This window comes from Octopus bimaculoides, chromosome 1 (assembly GCF_046866305.1).
Source record: "Octopus bimaculoides isolate indiv1 chromosome 1, ASM4686630v1, whole genome shotgun sequence".
Classification (NCBI taxonomy): Eukaryota; Metazoa; Mollusca; class Cephalopoda; order Octopoda; family Octopodidae; genus Octopus; species Octopus bimaculoides.
Genome location: NC_142928.1, coordinates 4581652 through 4600246, shown reverse-complemented (window position 1 = coordinate 4600246; position 18595 = coordinate 4581652). Strand labels below are relative to the sequence as shown.

The 18595-nt window shown below is 37.9% G+C and overlaps 2 protein-coding genes across 5 annotated transcripts in view; one reads left to right on the top strand and one right to left on the bottom strand.

Moving 5' to 3' along the window:
- Positions 1-5893, top strand: part of LOC106882208 (peroxisome assembly protein 26) — a 32115-nt gene extending 26222 nt beyond the window's left edge. The window contains exon 5 of one of the 2 annotated variants that reach the window (XM_014932805.3): positions 4221-5893. In XM_014932805.3, the coding sequence (XP_014788291.2) occupies positions 4221-4270 (50 nt within the window). In that variant the 3' untranslated portion in view covers positions 4271-5893. The remainder of the gene's footprint in view (positions 1-4220) is intronic. The other variant, XM_014932806.3, reaches the window with a different exon arrangement.
- The window catches only part of LOC106882205 (E3 ubiquitin-protein ligase RNF123), a 117990-nt gene continuing 105235 nt past the window's right edge, over positions 5841-18595 (bottom strand). For all 3 annotated transcript variants that reach the window (XM_089348028.1, XM_089348024.1, XM_089348037.1), the window contains 6 exons: positions 17325-17400; positions 15668-15758; positions 14524-14657; positions 13443-13534; positions 11040-11125; positions 5841-8939 (listed from right to left, as the gene is read on the bottom strand). In XM_089348028.1, the coding sequence (XP_089204154.1) occupies positions 8777-8939; positions 11040-11125; positions 13443-13534; positions 14524-14657; positions 15668-15758; positions 17325-17400 (642 nt within the window). In that variant the 3' untranslated portion in view covers positions 5841-8776. The remainder of the gene's footprint in view (positions 8940-11039; positions 11126-13442; positions 13535-14523; positions 14658-15667; positions 15759-17324; positions 17401-18595) is intronic.

The window sequence follows — 18595 nt, the reverse complement described above, 5'->3', positions numbered from 1 at the left end:
CAGATTTAATAGGGCTCTATTGCTGTTTCATAAGAATTAAAGGGGGTGTATTGCTGTCTGCTAGCAAACTCATTTAAGGGTCTATTGCTGTCTGATAACAAACTTAATAGGGGTGTATTGCAAATCAATGTAAAAGTAAGCCTTGTATTCTACAAACACAATCCCAACAAGCCAATCCCGTGACCAGGTTTTCATTCCTAAATCTTAACCAATTCTACTTCACTACCAATATTAATGCTTCTTTGGAGCTTCACATGCTGTAAGATATCAAAAGCGGAAGATTTGTAGAGAAACACCAGAACCCAGAAAGCAAGGTTTGTCAGTTGAACCCTGAGAGTCTCTAAGTGGAGCAATTAGATAACACTGAGGAGAAATTGATTCAGAATAAACGAGATCGTAGTAATTAAAAAGAATAAATAAATTTAATCACTATAACACAACAAAATATTGGTTCAGAGTTTTGACACAAGGCTGGCAATTTGGGGGGGAGGAGGTAAGTTCATTACCTTGACTCCACTGTCCAACTGCTACTTATTTTAGTGGCCCCACCCCCAAAGGGTGAAAGGCAAAGTCTACTTCAGTGGGATTTGAACTCAGGTGAATAAAATGCCGCTAAGCATTTTGCCCAGCATACTAACAATTCTACCAGCTCACAACCCTTGTAACAACAAAATACTGAAAAATAAAAATAAAAATAAATTTGCCAGAATATAGAGGAGGAAAAGGAGAAGGTGATCATTGTGACAAGTGTAAAGAATTTTAATCAACTTTTGACACCGATCCACTTGTGACCACCTCTGCTTCTATGATGCAAACATTCCCGTTTTAAAATAACCTAAATTTAAGACTTGCCATCAAAATTTCATGGTAACTTTTGTAGCAAATAGCAGTTTGGTAACCACAAAGTTATTTCACTGAATTTGTCTGTCGTATTTTCAAAAATGACTGAAACAAGCATAACGTATTTCAAGAGAAATTTTGAAACCAACGAGGAATTTAGTAGAATAATTTTGTCATTGCGAAGCTGAAGTTTGGAACATAAATTAACATGGAATTTTGGTAGAAAGTTTGGGTTTAGGTCAGCCAGAAGTTTGTATCCTAGAACTGGGGGCAGAAGTCTCAGGCAAGTTGGTATCAAGGGTTAAATCAAATACAAACAAAACCATTGATATTTAAATATATAAAACTAAATAGAGATGTTGTGGTGTTCATTATCTTCTCAAGAGCATATTAGTACACAGAAAGTAGAATCAATTCAACTGAGAATAGAAAATGAAGCTGTGATTTAAGATTTCCAGTTGCTGAGTCCAAAATTTGTCACTCAACCCAGCCCCATTCCATAATCAGGTGTGTGTGGAAGGGATAGTAATGTAGTATAAAGGTTTCTTATTCTATGTTGGCTGATGGGATTCACAGTAAAGATTTCTCTTTAGTTTCTGTGGCCATGCTGGGGCACCACTGTTTCTAATTATTTATTTTTTTTTACTGACTAGAAAAAGAAAATATTTAGTAATTCCTACTTGACCCTTGAAATAAACCAATGATCTGAGTTGGAATCAAGTTCTCGAGGACAAGAAATTAAAATTATCACATTTAAAAAAAACAAAAAAACAAGACAAAGTATAAAACTGTACAACTATTGCTTGATTTTGCTTTTTGGTTTTCAAGATTTTTGACATGAACCTCTGGGTTGAAACAGATCTTGTTGTGCCCCAGGAGGGTCATTGTGCCAATAACTAACACACTGATTCTCTTTATTATTATTATTATTCCAGGTCTGTTTCATCTGAAACAGAACTGGAGTAACAAGTCCAGGCCATGGAATAACAAGGATATAATATTGATGAAGACATGAATAGCAACAAAAAGACTGATCAATCGTTCAATCAATCAGCTGGTTTAGCAAAGGATTGATCAAGCAATTGAGCAGATAATTGATTAATTAAGTGACTAATAATAATGGTTTCAGCACAAGGCCGATAATTTTAGGTGGGAATAGATTACACTGACCCCAATTCTCAACTGGTACCTTGTGTTATCCACCCTGAAAGGGATGAAGGGTAAAGTTGACCTCAATGGGCATACAGAATCAATGTTTCTTATTGGCAAAAATTACCTCAGCCAGTATAAAAAAGCAAGTGTAAATACTGGGATAAACTGGGGAATTAAAGTAGAAAATGTGTTCCTATGTGAATGTATTACACAGAATTGAATGGTTGATCATTAAAGAGGGAAATAAGCAATAACTAGAGCTGTTTTATATAAATGTTTGAAGTAATAAACATTATAGGCACAGGAGTGGCTGTGTGGTAAGTAGCTTGCTTACCAACCACATGGTTCTGGGTTCAGTCCCACTGCATGGCACCTTGGGCAAGTGTCTTCTACTATAGCCTCGGGCTGACCAAAGCCTTGTGAGTGGATTTGGTAGACGGAAACTGAAAGAAGCTTGTCGTATATATGTATATATATATATGTATGTGTGTGTATATGTTGTGTGTCTGTGTTTGTCCCCCCCCAACATTGCTTGACAACCGATGCTGGTGTGTTTACGTCCCCATAACTTAGCGGTTCAGCAAAAGAGACTGATAGAATAAGTACTAGTCATACAAAAAATAAGTCCTGGGGTTGATTTGCTTGACTAAAAAAGTGGTGCTCCAGCATGGACACAGTCAAATGACTGAAACAAGTAAAAGAGTAATTAATTCAGCTGGATATTATTATTATTATTATTATTAAGGCAGCGAGCTGGTAGAATCGTTAGCACACCGGACAAAATGCTTACCAGCATTTCGTCTATCTTTACATTCTGAGTTCAAATTCTGCCAAGATTGACTTTGCCTTTCATCCTTTCAGGGTCAATTAATTAAGTACCAGTCGAGTACTGGGGTCGATGCAATCAACTAGTCTTCTCCCCCAAAATTTCAGGCCTTGTGCCTTTAGTAGAAAGGATCATTATTATTATTGTTGTGTCAAGCCAGCAGAATTATTAGCATGTCAGACAAAATGTCTAATGTCTAGTGGCATTTTTTCCAGCTTGAATCCTGCCAAAGTGGACTTTGTCTTCCTTCCTTTCGGGGTGGTGTTTCAATAAAATAATGTACCAGTTATATACTGAGGTTGATGTAATTGACTTGCCCTCTAACCCCAAACTGCAGGTTTTGGGCCTAGACCAGAAGCAGTTATTATTTGTAATTTAACATCTTGGGAAAGTTATTGCCTAGATCGATCTGTTTGGCATAAAATGTGTCATGATGCATCTAAACAATTTTGAGCTGAAGAAACAGAACAATAAAAGAATTCTATCCTGCAATTTACATACACATCTGTCCAATCCCAGGCAAAGTCAAAATCATTAATGTCCCCCTTCATAGCAAAATCCAAACCTGGACTCTAATCACATTCAAGCATCCATCGCAAATAGATGCAGCTTCTTTGGTTTTTAATCCTTTCCTTCAAACACTCATACATCATGGGAGTGACCATTGTCAAGAGTAACAAAATCAATATAAGATGCTCTGATATTTTAATTCTATAAAAGGGAAATGGTGTAAATTTCAACCTATATTTTACTTGCCATTAATGAAACATTGTTGAATTTTAGAGAAAACTTTTAGATTATATTTCCATTTCTTTCACTTAAAATGGAATCAAGGAGTTAATGACAAAAATGTAGCCATAATCAATGGTTTCAAATTTTGGTACAAGGCCAGCAAGAGGGAAGTCAATTACATTGACCACCCGCCTCCACCTGTAGTGCCTGATACTTATTTTGTTAACCCCAGAAGGATGGAAAGCAAAGTTGACCCTGGTGTAATTTGAACTCAGAATATACTGAATTGGAAAAAATAATATTGTTTTCTGTAATGCTCCAGTCGGCACAACACCTAAACACATCTATAATTGATAATTTACAGCAAACGAAGGGAAAGATTTCAAATTCAAAGTCAGTGAGATTCCACAAATAAGACCAGAATATTTCATATTAAAATGTTAGTAATTTCCTTAAAGATATTTTAAGACATTTCCCATTTTGTGAAGAAGAAAAAAAAAGTCAAAAAAGGGTAGGAGAGTATCTTAATAAAAGTGTAAAAATAAATAAACATTTTGAAGCAAAAAAAAACTATTGTTAAAGAAATGTAGTTCCCTTCTCCTTTCTGAGATCAACCATTTCTATTTGAGATGAAAAGATTCTCTAATTTCCATTTTTTTTTTTTTTGCAGATAGGCGAAGGCATGGCCATGCAGTTAAGAAGCTTGTTTTCCAACCATAGTTAAGGACTTGGGTTCAGTCCTCCTATACAGAACTTTGAGCAAGTGACTTCCACTTTAGCCCTAGGCCTACCAAAGCCTTGTAAGTGGATTTGGATAGATGGGAACTGAAAGATGTCTGTTATTAGTGTGTGAGTTTGTTTGTGTGAATTCTTCTCTTGGTTTCATGTAATGGTTGTAAATGAGCCTCACCCTTATACAAGCAGTGCTATTCGTTTTCAGTCTTCCATGAAAAACATGTCTGACCATAGGGAAATATTACCTTGCTTGGAAACAGGCGAGGGTTGGTGACAGGAAGTGCATCCAACTGTGAAAAATCAGGTCCAACAAATTCTATTTGACCCATGCAAGCATGGAAGATTGGACATTAAAATGATGGTAATAGTGCTGTGTGAAGAAGCACTGGTGCCACATAAAAAGTACTCTGTTGAGTGGTTGGCATTAGGAAGGGCACCCAGTTGCAGGAACTATGGCACATGGTGCAGTCTTTTGGCTTGCCAGCTCCTGTCAAATCATACAACCCATACCAGCATGGAAAACAGATGTTAAATGATAATGATGACAACTGTGATCTAAAACAACTGAAATCACAGAGATGACCACATTTGGATTGGCTTGGAATATGGTGAAACCAAAACATACAGCAATACTTGTAGATGACTTTGTATTTATCCACCCCCTCTAATGAAAAACATATTTATATTCAACTAACTGCTACTAAATAATTTATATTTATTTCTCTATTAGCTGCAAGCATTTTTTGTCAATACACTCATGAAATAAATACAAATAGTTTGAAGAAATACTGGACGACAAACTTAATAGAAATATTTTAAATTTAATCCTTTAACATTTAAACTGGCCATATCCGGCCAAAATATTGACCTGTTTTATGTTTAAACCGGTCAGAACTGGCCTCTGACACTTCCCTTGTCATGTCCTTCTAAAGAATAAACAACCACATCATCAAAATCTATGAGATCTACAAGATAATGCGTGATAATTCAAAACATTGTGAATAAATAAGCATTGCATTTGGTATGTAATCTGAATGCTAAAGGATTAATAGTTAATTAAATTTAAAGATATGGATAAGGAAATAATTTTATTCTCAAACACAGGATGATGCTAATAATATAGCATGAACAGGATAAACTAGCCATATTTTGCAGAAAAATCTGTCATCGGCTAGCCATGAGACTTGAACTCACATCCTTGTGATTACGCATCCAGTGCTTTACCATTAAGCTAAACCGATCCAATGACAAATTCCTTATCTGTATCTTTTAATACATCTCTCAATGCTTCTAAGGCAAACTTTGTTTCTTGACTTTCAAAGTAAGTTGAATTAACGTAATTAAATTTAATTTCATCTCTGAAAGAAAGTCTTCAGAATTTGGTTTTTCTAAACCTGACGAAGTATAATTTGTAGCATTTATGGAAATGGTGCTTTCAACTTAGAATTCTTTTGAAATATATATATATGTATATATATATATATATATATATATATATATATATATATATATCAAAGAGCAGTAGCACTTAGAGAATTGAGAAAAAAAAAACACACACACACTAACTCTTTAATTAAGAATAAATTCAAAATGAAACAAAAAAAAAAATACAGCAATATTCTACATTTAAACTGAAGTTTACATTTAACATTTTTCAGACATAAAATAAAAAAAACAAAAACAATAAATAATATTGAAACATCTCAACTACGAGCAGAATAATAATAATAATAATAATGATGATGATGATGATGATGAGTAAACAAGTGTCACCTGAGTCTACTGGTTGTCAACAGCTGACACTTCCGACACACCCAGCAAAATAAAGCTGAGATTTTTCACAATAATAATAATAATAATTCAAAAGACATACACCATAAAGTATTGCTGAAATATTTCTGTCCTTCAAGGAAAAAAATGTGAGGGTTAAGGAACAGAATGTCCCAGGATGGTAGCAAAAATCACAAATGTAAAAAAATAGACAGAGGTAAATTTTGTAAAATAAAAAGAAAAAGAATATTAAAAGGTGGATTTTATGATAAAATGTGAAACGAATAAATAGCGTAAGGTATTTTTTTTTGTTGGTGTTTTTCATTTTTTAGAAAATGTTGAAATAAAATAAAGTTGAAAAAAGAAAAAAAAGAAAAAGGCATCAAATATAAGATGAGTCTTATCAATGCCTGACATCACAGTTTCTGACTAGTTTGACTAGAAAAGGGGGAAGGGTGGGGAGGTCAATGAAATCCAAGAACTTTTCCTTTCATTGATTCTAGATCCCGATATTTGATAAAAGAAAGTTTCTTTATTTAATAATATTAACAAGTTGCATTGATTTCAACTTGTTTATGATATGCACTTTCTTTTTTTAATCATCTAGAATTCTTTTTTCTATTTTTGTTTTTGAAAAAAAAAAAAAAAGGGAGAAATTAGAAAATAATTTTCTAGTCTTTCTTTTTTAATTTTCATTATTTTTTAAAGATCTAACAAAGTCTTTAAAAAAAAAAAAACTGAGAGAGAAATTTATGAACAGGAAAAAAAAAAAGTATATTTAAAATGTCGAATATATTTCACGAGTTAAATCTGTTTTTGAAAAAAAAAAAAAAGACAAATTTGATATTTTATTTGCTTTTTTTGTATGTTATTTTCATATTATCTAGGAAACTAAGATTTACAAAGCTGAAGTCTTTTATAAGGCAATTTAAGAGATAAACATAAGAATAGGCTACATAATCTAAAAGATGGAATTATTTCTGAAGACAGGAAGAGGTGGGGATTCGTCTAGAAGTCCTTTCAGTCTCTTTAGAAATTTATTTATAAATTAAGCTACCTTAAACAAAATTTAATTATTATGCCAATAAAAGTCAATATTTTGAAATGGTAAACAAAATCTATTTGCAACCAAATCTGTGTCTGAACGTATAAAAGACATACACAAAGAAATACAGAGCAGGTGAGAATGTGGATGTGGAGAATATAGAAAGGATTTTGTACGAATAAAGTAGTCAAGCAGAAATCTGTTTACGCAAGGGAGTTGCATATTAAATAAATTAGTTAAGGAGGTGAGTGTGTATATAATGCTAATGTCAGGGTAAAATATGTAAACTAATTATTTCTTAAGTTTGAAAACTGATTCAACGGAAAGGAGTCCCAACTAGATGGAAACTCAAAGTGGTTTAAATGCACAATTCTCCAATATAGAAAGGGCTAAAAGGTGTCAGCAGAAGGGTACCCAGGAATTGTGACCTGGGTGCAACCTGGCCCCACTGCCCTTACAGTGTAAGAAGTTAAGGGCTGAAACGCTTGCCCGAGGGGAGGTTTCTTCTCTGAAGACCTTCAGCTCTCTTGAGAGTTTCTTACCACTAAACATATTCAACGATTTTCAAATATCTTTTAGTCATTTACATTCCCTCTTGTTATGTGGTCTTGCCAGCAGGTTCTCAGAATCCTTCTCAGGCATCCTTGGTGGAACACATCAAGCTTTCTGTTGCTTTCCACAGTGTTCTTTTATGTTTCATACAGAAGTAGCATGAAAGAGTCAGGTCTTTGACAAAGAACATTCCTAACCAACATGAGGGAGGCCAATAATACATGGCTGGATGCAGAGAAACATGAAGCCAACAGAAACCAGTGGCATCAACTTGTGGCTGCCCAGTGTGCTTAAGAGCAAAAGAGGAGCTGATACTTGTACATGCAATTTTAATAATTGTACATTTAAGAATATGGTTATAAATATTCATTTTTGTGTGTTTGAATTTACATAAATATATTTTTAAAATATCATTTAAGACATAAACGTATTTCTACCTCAATTAATTATAAACTTAAATTTTAATGCTTATCGGTTATTTTTCTTATTTAAAATTCACTAAAAACTAAAAATCTATATTTTTGCTGGTTGGAGAGACAGACCAATGAACCATTTATTAAATTAACTCTGCTGTTCTACAAGGACCTGAAGAGAGTGTATATAATCCAGTGTGTAGACTTAGTTGAATACTTCCACATGGATAGAATTCAGAACATACTTATTAATACGGAGAAGCAAATGACATTTTTTTCCTTTTTTTTTTTATTATTCAAAAGAAGTTGTTAAATATATTTGTGCTTTTTTAGAGCCTCGGGTTTTTTTTTTTTTTTTTTTTTTTTGTTCGAGGATCCCCAAATATTGTTTTCTTTTCTGAAGATGAAAAAAAAAATTTTTCTTTGATATTCCCCACCAAATACTATTCTGAGATTTCACTTAAAAATAGATGTTTTCATTTCATTTCATATGTTCTTTATGTTCTTTAATTTCTTTAAAAAGAAAACACAAACCATGTTTTTTTTTTTCCATTTCTGAAATGGCTAAAAGATTGAAAAATATTGAGAAAAATCAATGTCTTTAGTTTTATTTCTCTAAAATTTTCTGTAATTTTATCTAAAGATGGCGACAGCGGTGTTGGTGGCATTGGTGGTGATATTTCTTGGGTGCGGTGAGTTAAAGATGTGAATTTACTTGTTCTCCGTGTTGTTGTTGCTGCTGGGTTTCGCCTTGCCGGCAGCTGCTGCACTTGTTACATCGACATCATTACTTTCGATATCACGAACCGATGTTACTGGAGTCATACAATAGAAGCATTCCTTCTTGTTCATCATTTGATAAGTGATGCAGTTTCTGAAAGACACAATAACTCAAATTGAATGGATACGACGAATCGGAATTAAAAGATTAATGGAGGACAAGGTTATGGTGGTGGTGGTGGTGGGGATGATGGTGATTCATTCCAGAGGGAGAAAGCTGATAACTTGTCGAATCTTTGAAGATGTAAATCTGTTGAGTTTCATTGCACTCACACATGTAGCATCTGTCATTGCTCTGCTGCTCACACATGTTGTACTCAAACATACAAATGAAGTCATAACTTTAGACATAAGAGAGGACTTGGAGACAGAGATTCATCGGCTTATTCTGTGTTGTTAACTCAAAAATCTTTTGTTTATTTGAGGAAGGCACAACGAATGGATTAAGGATTAACGAATGGATTAAGGAAAAGTGGTTGAGAGTGTCTGGATTTGGTGGGGGATTTGTGGTATGTGTGGATAGAAGAGAAGTGGGAGTGAGGTCAGAAGTGAAAATGACAGATATGGCTGCAAGAATAGTGTTTCGTGAAGAATCGTGGGAAAAGAACCAACAGAGAAGGAGATTTAAGGAAGTTGGAGGAGATGATTGAACAAGGAAGGGAAATGTATGACTTTATTTAGACACATAACCGCCTGACTGGCCCCCATGCCAGCGGCATGTAAAAAGCACCATCCGAATGTGGCTGATGCCTGGCCTGCCTGACTGGCTCCCGTGCTGGTGGCATGTAAAAAGCACTATCTGAACGTGATCGATGCCAGGCCCGCCTGACTGGCTCCTGGGCCAATGGCACAGAAAAAGCACCCACTACACTCTCAAAGTGGTTGGCATTAGGAAGGGCATCCATGCCAGATCAGATTGGAGCTTGGTGCATCCCACTGGCTGCCAGTCTCCAGTCAAACCGTCCAACCCATGCCAGCATGGAAAACGGATGTTAAACGATGATGATGACAGTTGGCAGCTTCAAAATTCGTCTGTCTTCCATGCTGGCATGGGTTGGACGGTTTGACAGGATTTGATAGGTCCAAGGACTGCATCACACTGCACCATCTGCTTTCTCACATGGTTCCTATTGCTCGAGGTTGTTCCTTATGTCAACCACTTTACAGTACTTTCCTTCATGGTATTAGCACTAGCAAAGTAGCCATGCAGCTTGTGAGACTAAGATCCACTTCAATTGGGTGGGGTTACAGCAGAGAGGGGAGTGGGAATTGTGTTAGGGAATCAGGAGTTAAAGTATGAGAGAAGGGGATAGAAGGGTACAGGCTTCATCGTGTTGAGGAGTTACATGGTTAGTCATCTTATATAGAAGAGATGGTGGGAGTGATGATGCGGGACTGACCAGGGTAGAGCTGGAAAGAGATATAAATAGTAGTGATGAGGTGTCAGGGTAGAGCCTCAAAGTACAAGGTGAATAGGAATAGGGATAGAAGAGCAGGGAATGTGGGTGAGTAGAGTTTGCAAGAACATATGGAAGAGAGAGATGGTGGGGGGTAAAATGGGGAACAAGTGATCAGGGTGAATATAATGAAGAAGAAGCGTTGGGCGGGGATGTATCTTTAAATCTTTAGCTTTTAACTCATATTATTGAAGCAGAAACATGATACAACCAGTCGACTGGTGCAACATGTTGGAGGCTAAAGTGTTGCAGGTTTTTAAAATATATCAAGATTATAAAATTCATTCAAAAGCAAATCATTAAAACATTTGTTAAAAACAGTTCTATATTTAAGAGATGAGGAATTATTTACATTATTTACATTTGACGGATATTTGTCCTCATCTTGTTTGTTGTTAACACATTTCAGCTGATATACCCTCCAAGCCTTCATCAGGTGTCTTGGGGAAAGTTTGAACCTGGGTTCTCATTTCTAAGGTATTTTTTGATGTTATTATTATTATTATTATTATTATTCAGATCACTGCCTGGAATCGAACTCGGAATCTAGGGGTTAGTAGCCTGCGCTCTTAACCACTACACCATATGCCCAAAACACCTGTGGACAGCTGGAGGGTATATCAGTCGAAACATGTTAATAACAAACAAGACGAGGACAAATATCCATCAAATGTAAATAATGTAAATTTGTTAAAAACATTTAAAACACTGAATCAGAAAGAGAACAAATTTCTTACCGGCATGACTTGTGACCGCAAGGATCAAATATAACAGAGATGGGATTTGCATAGCAAATAGCACAAACGTCTTCATCTTTTAAAGACTGAAAATAAAGGAGTTCAATTAAAAACATGAACACAACATCTATCTATCTATATCTGGATAGAAATAACTACAGGGGTATCAAATTATTGGATCAAGTGATGAAAGTTACAGAGGGGGTCATAGCACCACTAATTAGGGAGAGAGTTAGCTTAGATGAGATGCAGTTTGGTTTTGTGCCAGGCAGAAGCACCACTGATGCCATATTTCTGGTAAGGCAACTGCAGGAGAAATATCTAGCCAAAGATAAACCTCTGTACTTGGCTTTTGTTGACTTGGAGAAAGCCTTTGACAGGGTCTTCCGATCCCTTATCAGGTGGTCAATGCAGAAACTGGGGATAGATGAGTGGTTGGTAAGAGCTGCACAAGCCCTGTATGCTGTCAGTAAGGTGAGGGTTGGCAACGAGTATAGTGAAGAATTCCAGGCAGAAGTAGGGGTTTACCAAGGATCAGTCCTCATCCCCTTCTTGTTCATCATAGTCCTCCAGGCAATAACAGAGGAATTCAAGACAGGCTGCCCCTGGGAGCTCCCCTATGCTGAACCTTACTCTAATAGCCAAGTCACTGCCAGAACTAAAGATGAAGTTTAGGGTGTGGAAGCAAGGTCTAGAATTGAAGGGCCTTAGGGTTAACCTAGCAAAAATCAAAGTCTTAGTAAGTAAGAAGGTTGTCAAATGACAAACCCCTTCAGGTAGATGGCCTTGCTCAATCTGTAGAAAAGGCATAGGGAGAAACTCCATACGATATACCTGGTGTAAGCTATGGACACATAAAAGGTGGAGCAATTGTGCATAGCAGATGCACAGGGGCAATAAACACTGAAGATGTACAGAAAACAGATTCTATCACATGCCAAGGGGAGAAACTAGAAGTAGTTAATATCTTCTGCTACCTAGGCGACCAGGTCTGTAATGGGGGTGGTTGCTCTGAGAGAGTAGCGACTAGAATAAGAATAACTTGGTCAAAGTTCAGGGAGCTCCTACTTCTGCTGGCAACTAAGAGCCTCTCACTCAGGATGGAAGGTAGACTGTATGCGGCATGTGTGTGAACTGTCATGCTACATGGCAGTGAAACATGGGTCATGACTGCTGAGGACATGTGTAGGTTTGAAAGAAATGAAACTTGTATGATCTGCTGGATGTGTAATGTCAGTGTGCATACACGACAGTGTAAGTGCCCTGAGAGAAAAGTTGGGCATAAGAAGCATCAGATGTGGTGTGCAAGAGAGACAACTGCACCGGTATGGTCATGTGGCGAGAATGGATGAGGATAGCTGTGTGAGAAAGTGCCACACCCTAACTGTGGAAGAGGTAAACCTAGGAAGACATGGGATGAGGTGGTGAAGCATGACCTTCAAACGTTGGGCCTCACGGAGGCATTGACAAGAGACCGAGATCTTTGGAGATATGCTGTGATTGAGAAGACCTGGCAACTAAAGTGAGATCACAGTCATGGCCGATGCTGGTGTTGTATGTCTGGCCCATTTAAGAGTACCCTTGATGCATCGGGCAATATGATATGCTTGAGAAGACCTGTTGAGTCAAGTAAAACTAAAATTGTAGCTGTGGCCAGTTCCCATTGACTGGCTCCCATTCCAGTGGCACGTAAAAGGCATCATCCAAATGTGGTCGATGCCAATGTCCCCTGACTGACACCCATGCCAGTGGCATGTAAAAAGAACCATCTGGACGTGGTCAATGCCAGATCTGCCTGACAGGCTCCTATACCGGTGGCACGTAAAGAGCACTCAATACAGTCTTGGAGTGGTTGGCATTAGGAAAGGCATCCAGCTGTAGAAACATTGCCAGATCAGATTGGAGCTTGGTGCAGCCGCTGGCTCTCCAGATCTCAAACAAACCATCCAACCCATGCAGCATGGAAAATGTACGTTAAACAATGATGATGATTTTATCTATCTATCTATCAATCGTAGTATCAACCATCACTGATCACAATGTGCTTCCCATTGTTTCAGCTTTCAAATGATACGACCCTGCTGGCTAGATGAGCAGATCAACATGTCTCTGATCTGAGGGCTATTCTGTCGTAGGGTGACCCATTTATAGTTGAGTGGACTGGAACGACATGAAATGAAATGTTTCACCCAAGAACACAATCCACTCACAAGGCTTTGATTGTCCAGGGGCTATAGATGAAGACACTTGCCCAAGGAGCCATGCAATGAGACAGAACCCAGTAGCATGTGGTTGGGAAGAAAACTTCTTACCACACAGCCATGCCTGTAAATTGGATGATGTTTTAGTAAGAAAAATTAACTTCAATTACGTTTAATTGAATTAAGTAATTAGTATATTTACCTTCTGTTGTTTTGACTTATTGTCAATCTCATTTTGTAGATATTCTATCAAGTCTTCAACCTGTTTGATTTCTTCGCTGTTTACTTGGCTGACTGATAAAACAACAACATCAAAATCAATAAGCTTTAATCAGATGATATCTTGTGACAAAAGAGTGATGAAATATATCTGAACACCAGAAGGATTTCATTCTATGATTCATGGATTTTAAGTGAAGATTACAAAACCACAAACTGGAAGAACCTCCTTGTATGTGTGGGGGGCATTTAGGTATATGTAGGGTGAAGGCATGTGGCTTAGATGTTAGGGATATTTGGATCATGATCCTAAGGTTGTGAGTTCAATACCCGGCAGTGTGTTGTGTCCTTGAGAGAGAGAGAAAGACATTATTTTATGCTGCTCAGTCCACTCAGATGGCAAAAATGTGTTGTGCCTGTAATTCAAAGAACCAACCTTGTCACATTCTGTGTCACACTGAATCTCCCTGAAAACTACAGTAAGGGCCCACATGTCTGTGAAGTGTTCTGTACATTAATTTCACAAGCAGACCGTTCCGCTGATCGGCTCAACTAGAACCCTCATCGTCATAACTGATGGAGTGCCAGTGTGTGTGTGTGTGTGTATAACCTTGTCTTGACATCATGGGATAGTTGTAAATGAGTGTCACTGCCATACAAGAGGTGTTGTTCATTTCTGATTTAGCCATGGGAAATATTACTTTGCTTTGAAACAAGTGTGACTCTGTGTCAGTTGAGAGATTTAAGGTATAGAAGGGACAGATATGGGTGTCTTGCAGTGGACACATGGAGAAGAAAGGAGAGTGAGCAGGAGAGAGAGAGAGAGAGAGAGAGAGATGATGGCGAAGATGTGCTGGGACATGCCCTGTGCATGCTCACGGGTGTCACCAGTGCCAAAAAGTACTGATATCAAAACAGGCTGAATGTCCAATCAGCCATGCCACATCATCAGCTCCCAAACAGCTGTGCCCAATTGTCTCATTCTAACTCTGTATGTGTGTGTGTGTGTGTGTGTGTGTGTGTGTGCATGTAAGCATAAAAAGAGAAAAACAAACACCACCTACTTTCTCTGAGATTAAACTGTTTCTTATAAGTTGTGACATCAATCTCAGCACATTCATCCTGTCCCAAGAGGAAGTTTAAAGAATTTATTTGAAACAAGGGTTCGGAGAGAAGTACGCTACAAACACGTGAATCCCTGGACAAAAAGAAAAAAGAGGGGAGGAGTTATTGTACAAACACAAACAAAACATATCATAACAAAAGGTCAATGATTAAATCATTTATTTAATTATTTCCTTTAAAAACCAACCAATAAATCGTTAATTTACTTTCTTGGGTCTACTTTTCCATGACAGTCTGTCTTCGATGAGGTGGAGACCACATTTCGCTCGAGATCTCTATGGTCTGATGCTCTTCCCAGCAGCAATCACTTTATAGAATGTATTGAGTGCGTTTTATTGTAGCACCAGCATTAGAAGGGTTGTCATGTTTTATATCAAGACAACTTTCATTTATTCTTAATAGGCACAGACGTGGCTGTGTGGTTAAGAAGCTTGTTTCTCAACTGTGCGGGTTCAGATTCAGTCACACTGCATGACACCATGGGCTGATCCTGGGCCAACCGAAGCCTGTCGTATGTATACATGTGTGTGCATTTTGTGTGTGTATGTGTGTGTGCATTTTGTGTGTGTATGTGTGTGTGCATTTTGTGTGTGTATGTGTGTGTGCTTGAGTGGAATCTTGTCTAGATACCACATAATACCTTACTCTTTTACTTGTTTCAGTCATTTGACTGCAGCCATGCTGGAGCACCGCCTTTAGTCGAATCAAATCGACCCCAGGACTTATTCTTTGTAAGCCTAGTACTTATTCTATTGGTCTCTTTTGCCAAACCGCTAAGTTACGGGGATGTAAACACACCGACATCGGTTGTCAAGTAATGTTGGGGGGACAAACACAGACACACAAACACACACGCATAGATATATATATATATACGATGGGCTTCTTTCAGTTTCTGTCTACCAAATCCACTCACAAGGCTTTGGTCGGCCTGAGGCTATAGTAGAAGACACTTGCCCAAGGTGCCACACAGTGGGACTGAACCCGGAACCATGTGGTTGGTAAGCAAGCTACTTACCACACAAAGTCAAGATGATCTTGATGGAGGATAAGCCAACAGCTATAATCCCTTGTAATTCTTACCTCCGTTCTGGATCTTTTGGAGAAAGAATTAACCGAATTAGTATTCCAACAGTTGCTGCAACAATTGGATAATGAGTTACAACTTCCATTCCTACAGAAGAATATATAAAGATATTCGCATTAGCAGGGAGAAATCAATGAGGGGTGAACTTTACAAACATACAAAAATATATATATTAATGGTATTACATTAAAACATAAACATGTATATAAAGGGATACCACCACCACCACTAGTAACACAATCTACCCCAATAAATTTCTTATGACCCATGCAACCATGGAAAAGAGGATATTAAATGGTGGTGTCACCTGTGTGATACCATGTAAAAGCACCTGTATGGTACCACGTAGAAGCACCTGTGTGGTACCATGTAAAAGTGCGTGTCCATCATCAGGTAAAGCACCCAGGACACTCTGTAAAGTGGTTGGTGTTAGGAAGGACATCCAGATGTAGAAACCATGCCACAACAGACAACTGGAGACTGGTGCAGCTCTCTAGCTTGTCAGCTCCTGTAAAACCACCCAACCCATGGACTACGGATGTTAAATGATGATGCTGATGATGCTGATGATGATGAGGAGGATTTTAGTCATCTAAACAAGTAGTGTTATGTACCTTATCCATTCTCATCAACATCACCAATTAACATCCATGCTGGCATGCGTTGGAAGGTTTCACAGGATCCGACAGACCCAAGAACTGCATTGAACTCCAATTGTCTGTTTTGGTAGGGTTTCTTCTGTATGCTGGGTGCCCTTTCCTAACACCAAATGCTTCACAGAATGGACCGGGTGTTTTTCTTGTGGCATAATGGTTCCACATCAACTTCAAGGTTCAGTGGTTAACAACAGAAGGTATTACTTCATAATTACTTTAATTAGCAGTTTAACAATTGGATTCATTAAACATATTATTAACCCAATGTACTCTGATACTCTCAACAGCTTCATATTGTATGGAGACTCTTGCAACTTTTCTTTAATTACTTTATAATTTCCTAATTAATTTCTGCAGCTAGTACAACTATTGACCCTTAATCTCTTCAGCTACCATCTCTGCAGATTCTTAACCTTTGCAGCTAGTACCATTGTTGGCCCTCAGTCACGGTAGCTAACACTATTGCTGGTACATTATTTACATTTGACGGATATTTGTCCTCATCTTGTTTGTTGTTAACACAATGTTTCGGATGATATACCCTCCAGCCTTCATCAGGTGTCTTGGGGAAATTTCAAACCTGGGTTCTCGTTCCTAAGGTATTTTTCAATGTTGTTGTTGTTGTTGTTGCTCCTGCTGCTGTTGTTGTTCAGGTCACTGCCTGGAATTGAACTCGGAATCTTGGGGTTAGTAGCCAGTGCTCTTAACCACTACGCTATATGCCCATGGGAATAATAATAATAATAATAATAATAATAATAATAACAACATCGAAAAATACCTTAGGAATGAGAACCCATGTTCGAAATTTCCCCAAGACACCCGATGAAGGCTGGAGAGTATATCAGCCAAAACGCTGTGTTAACAACAAACAAGATGAGGATAAATATCTGTCAGATGTAAATAATGTACATAATTCCTCATTTCTTAAATATAGAACTGTACTATTGTTGGTTCCTGTATCTTATAGAAATAAAAATAAAAAGAGATGACAAACCTGGTAAGGGCAATGAAATCACATTTTCGAACATGCCGTTGCGGGTTGCAATTCTATTTAGTATTTGGCACAACAACTGAAACAGAAATTATCATTATTTACACAATTATCAACAATAAATACATGTTGTATTTGTGGTTGAGTAGTTAAGGTGTTGTACTCAGAATTGCCAGATCGTAGGTTCAATTTCTGGACCAGGTGAGATGTTGTGTTTTTGAGCAAAGCACTTTGTTTCAATTCGGTCCAGTGTTGTGTAGGGACAAGCACGTCAAAGAATAGACTAAGAAGGAGACTAAGAGAGGTTGAGGTAGGATTAGCATTTGAACCTCATAAAACCCTCACCAGCAACAACTACTCAAAACAGACCCCAGGGGAGGAGGGCTGTTGCCTGAGTGGTGCAAAGGGGTAGAAACCACCAACAAAAGGTGGATTTAGCAATGTGCTGTTACAGTGCATGCATTATCACCATCACCATGATGCAAAAAGCACCATTCGAATGTGGTCAATGCCAGTGACTCCTGACTGGCGGTACATAAAAAGCACCCATTACACTCTTGGAGTGGTTGGCATTAGGAAGAGCATCCAGCTGTAGAAACATTGCCAGATCAGATTGGAGCCTGGTGTAGCCACTGGCTCTCCAGACCCCAGTCAAACCATCCAACCCATGTCAGCATGGAAAACGGACGTTAAACAATGATGATGAAGATGTAAAGGGTGCAGCAGGAAAAAATCTATCTTACAGGTTGTCAAACATTTTAACAGCAAATGTACAGTGTGCGCCAAAGTTGTCATTGTCACTGTGGTCTTCATCATCTAATGCCTGTTTTCCATGCTGGCATGGGTTGGATAATTTGACAGGAGCTGGTAAGGCCAGGTGTCGCACCAGGTTCCATTATTTCTACAGCTGGGTGCCATTCTTAGTGCCAACCACCTTACATAGTACACTGGATGCATTTTACTTGGCACCAACACCAACCGGGGTCATCAAGTACCTTGCAAGACAAAAACCCCTCGACCAGGAATGGGGAGTAGTATTGAGGTGGGTGTGGTTTTGTACCAGTTGAGAGATTTAAGGCATATAGAGGACAGGACATGGAAGTTAAATAATTCTTTCTCCTGGAAGCACAAGGCCTCAAATTTAGGAGACGTGATTAAGTCAATTGCACCAACCCCAGTGCGTAACTGGTACTTATTTAATCGACCCCAAAAGGATGAAAGGCAAAGTCGACCTCGGTGGAATTTGAATCCAGAACGTAAAGACAGACGAAATG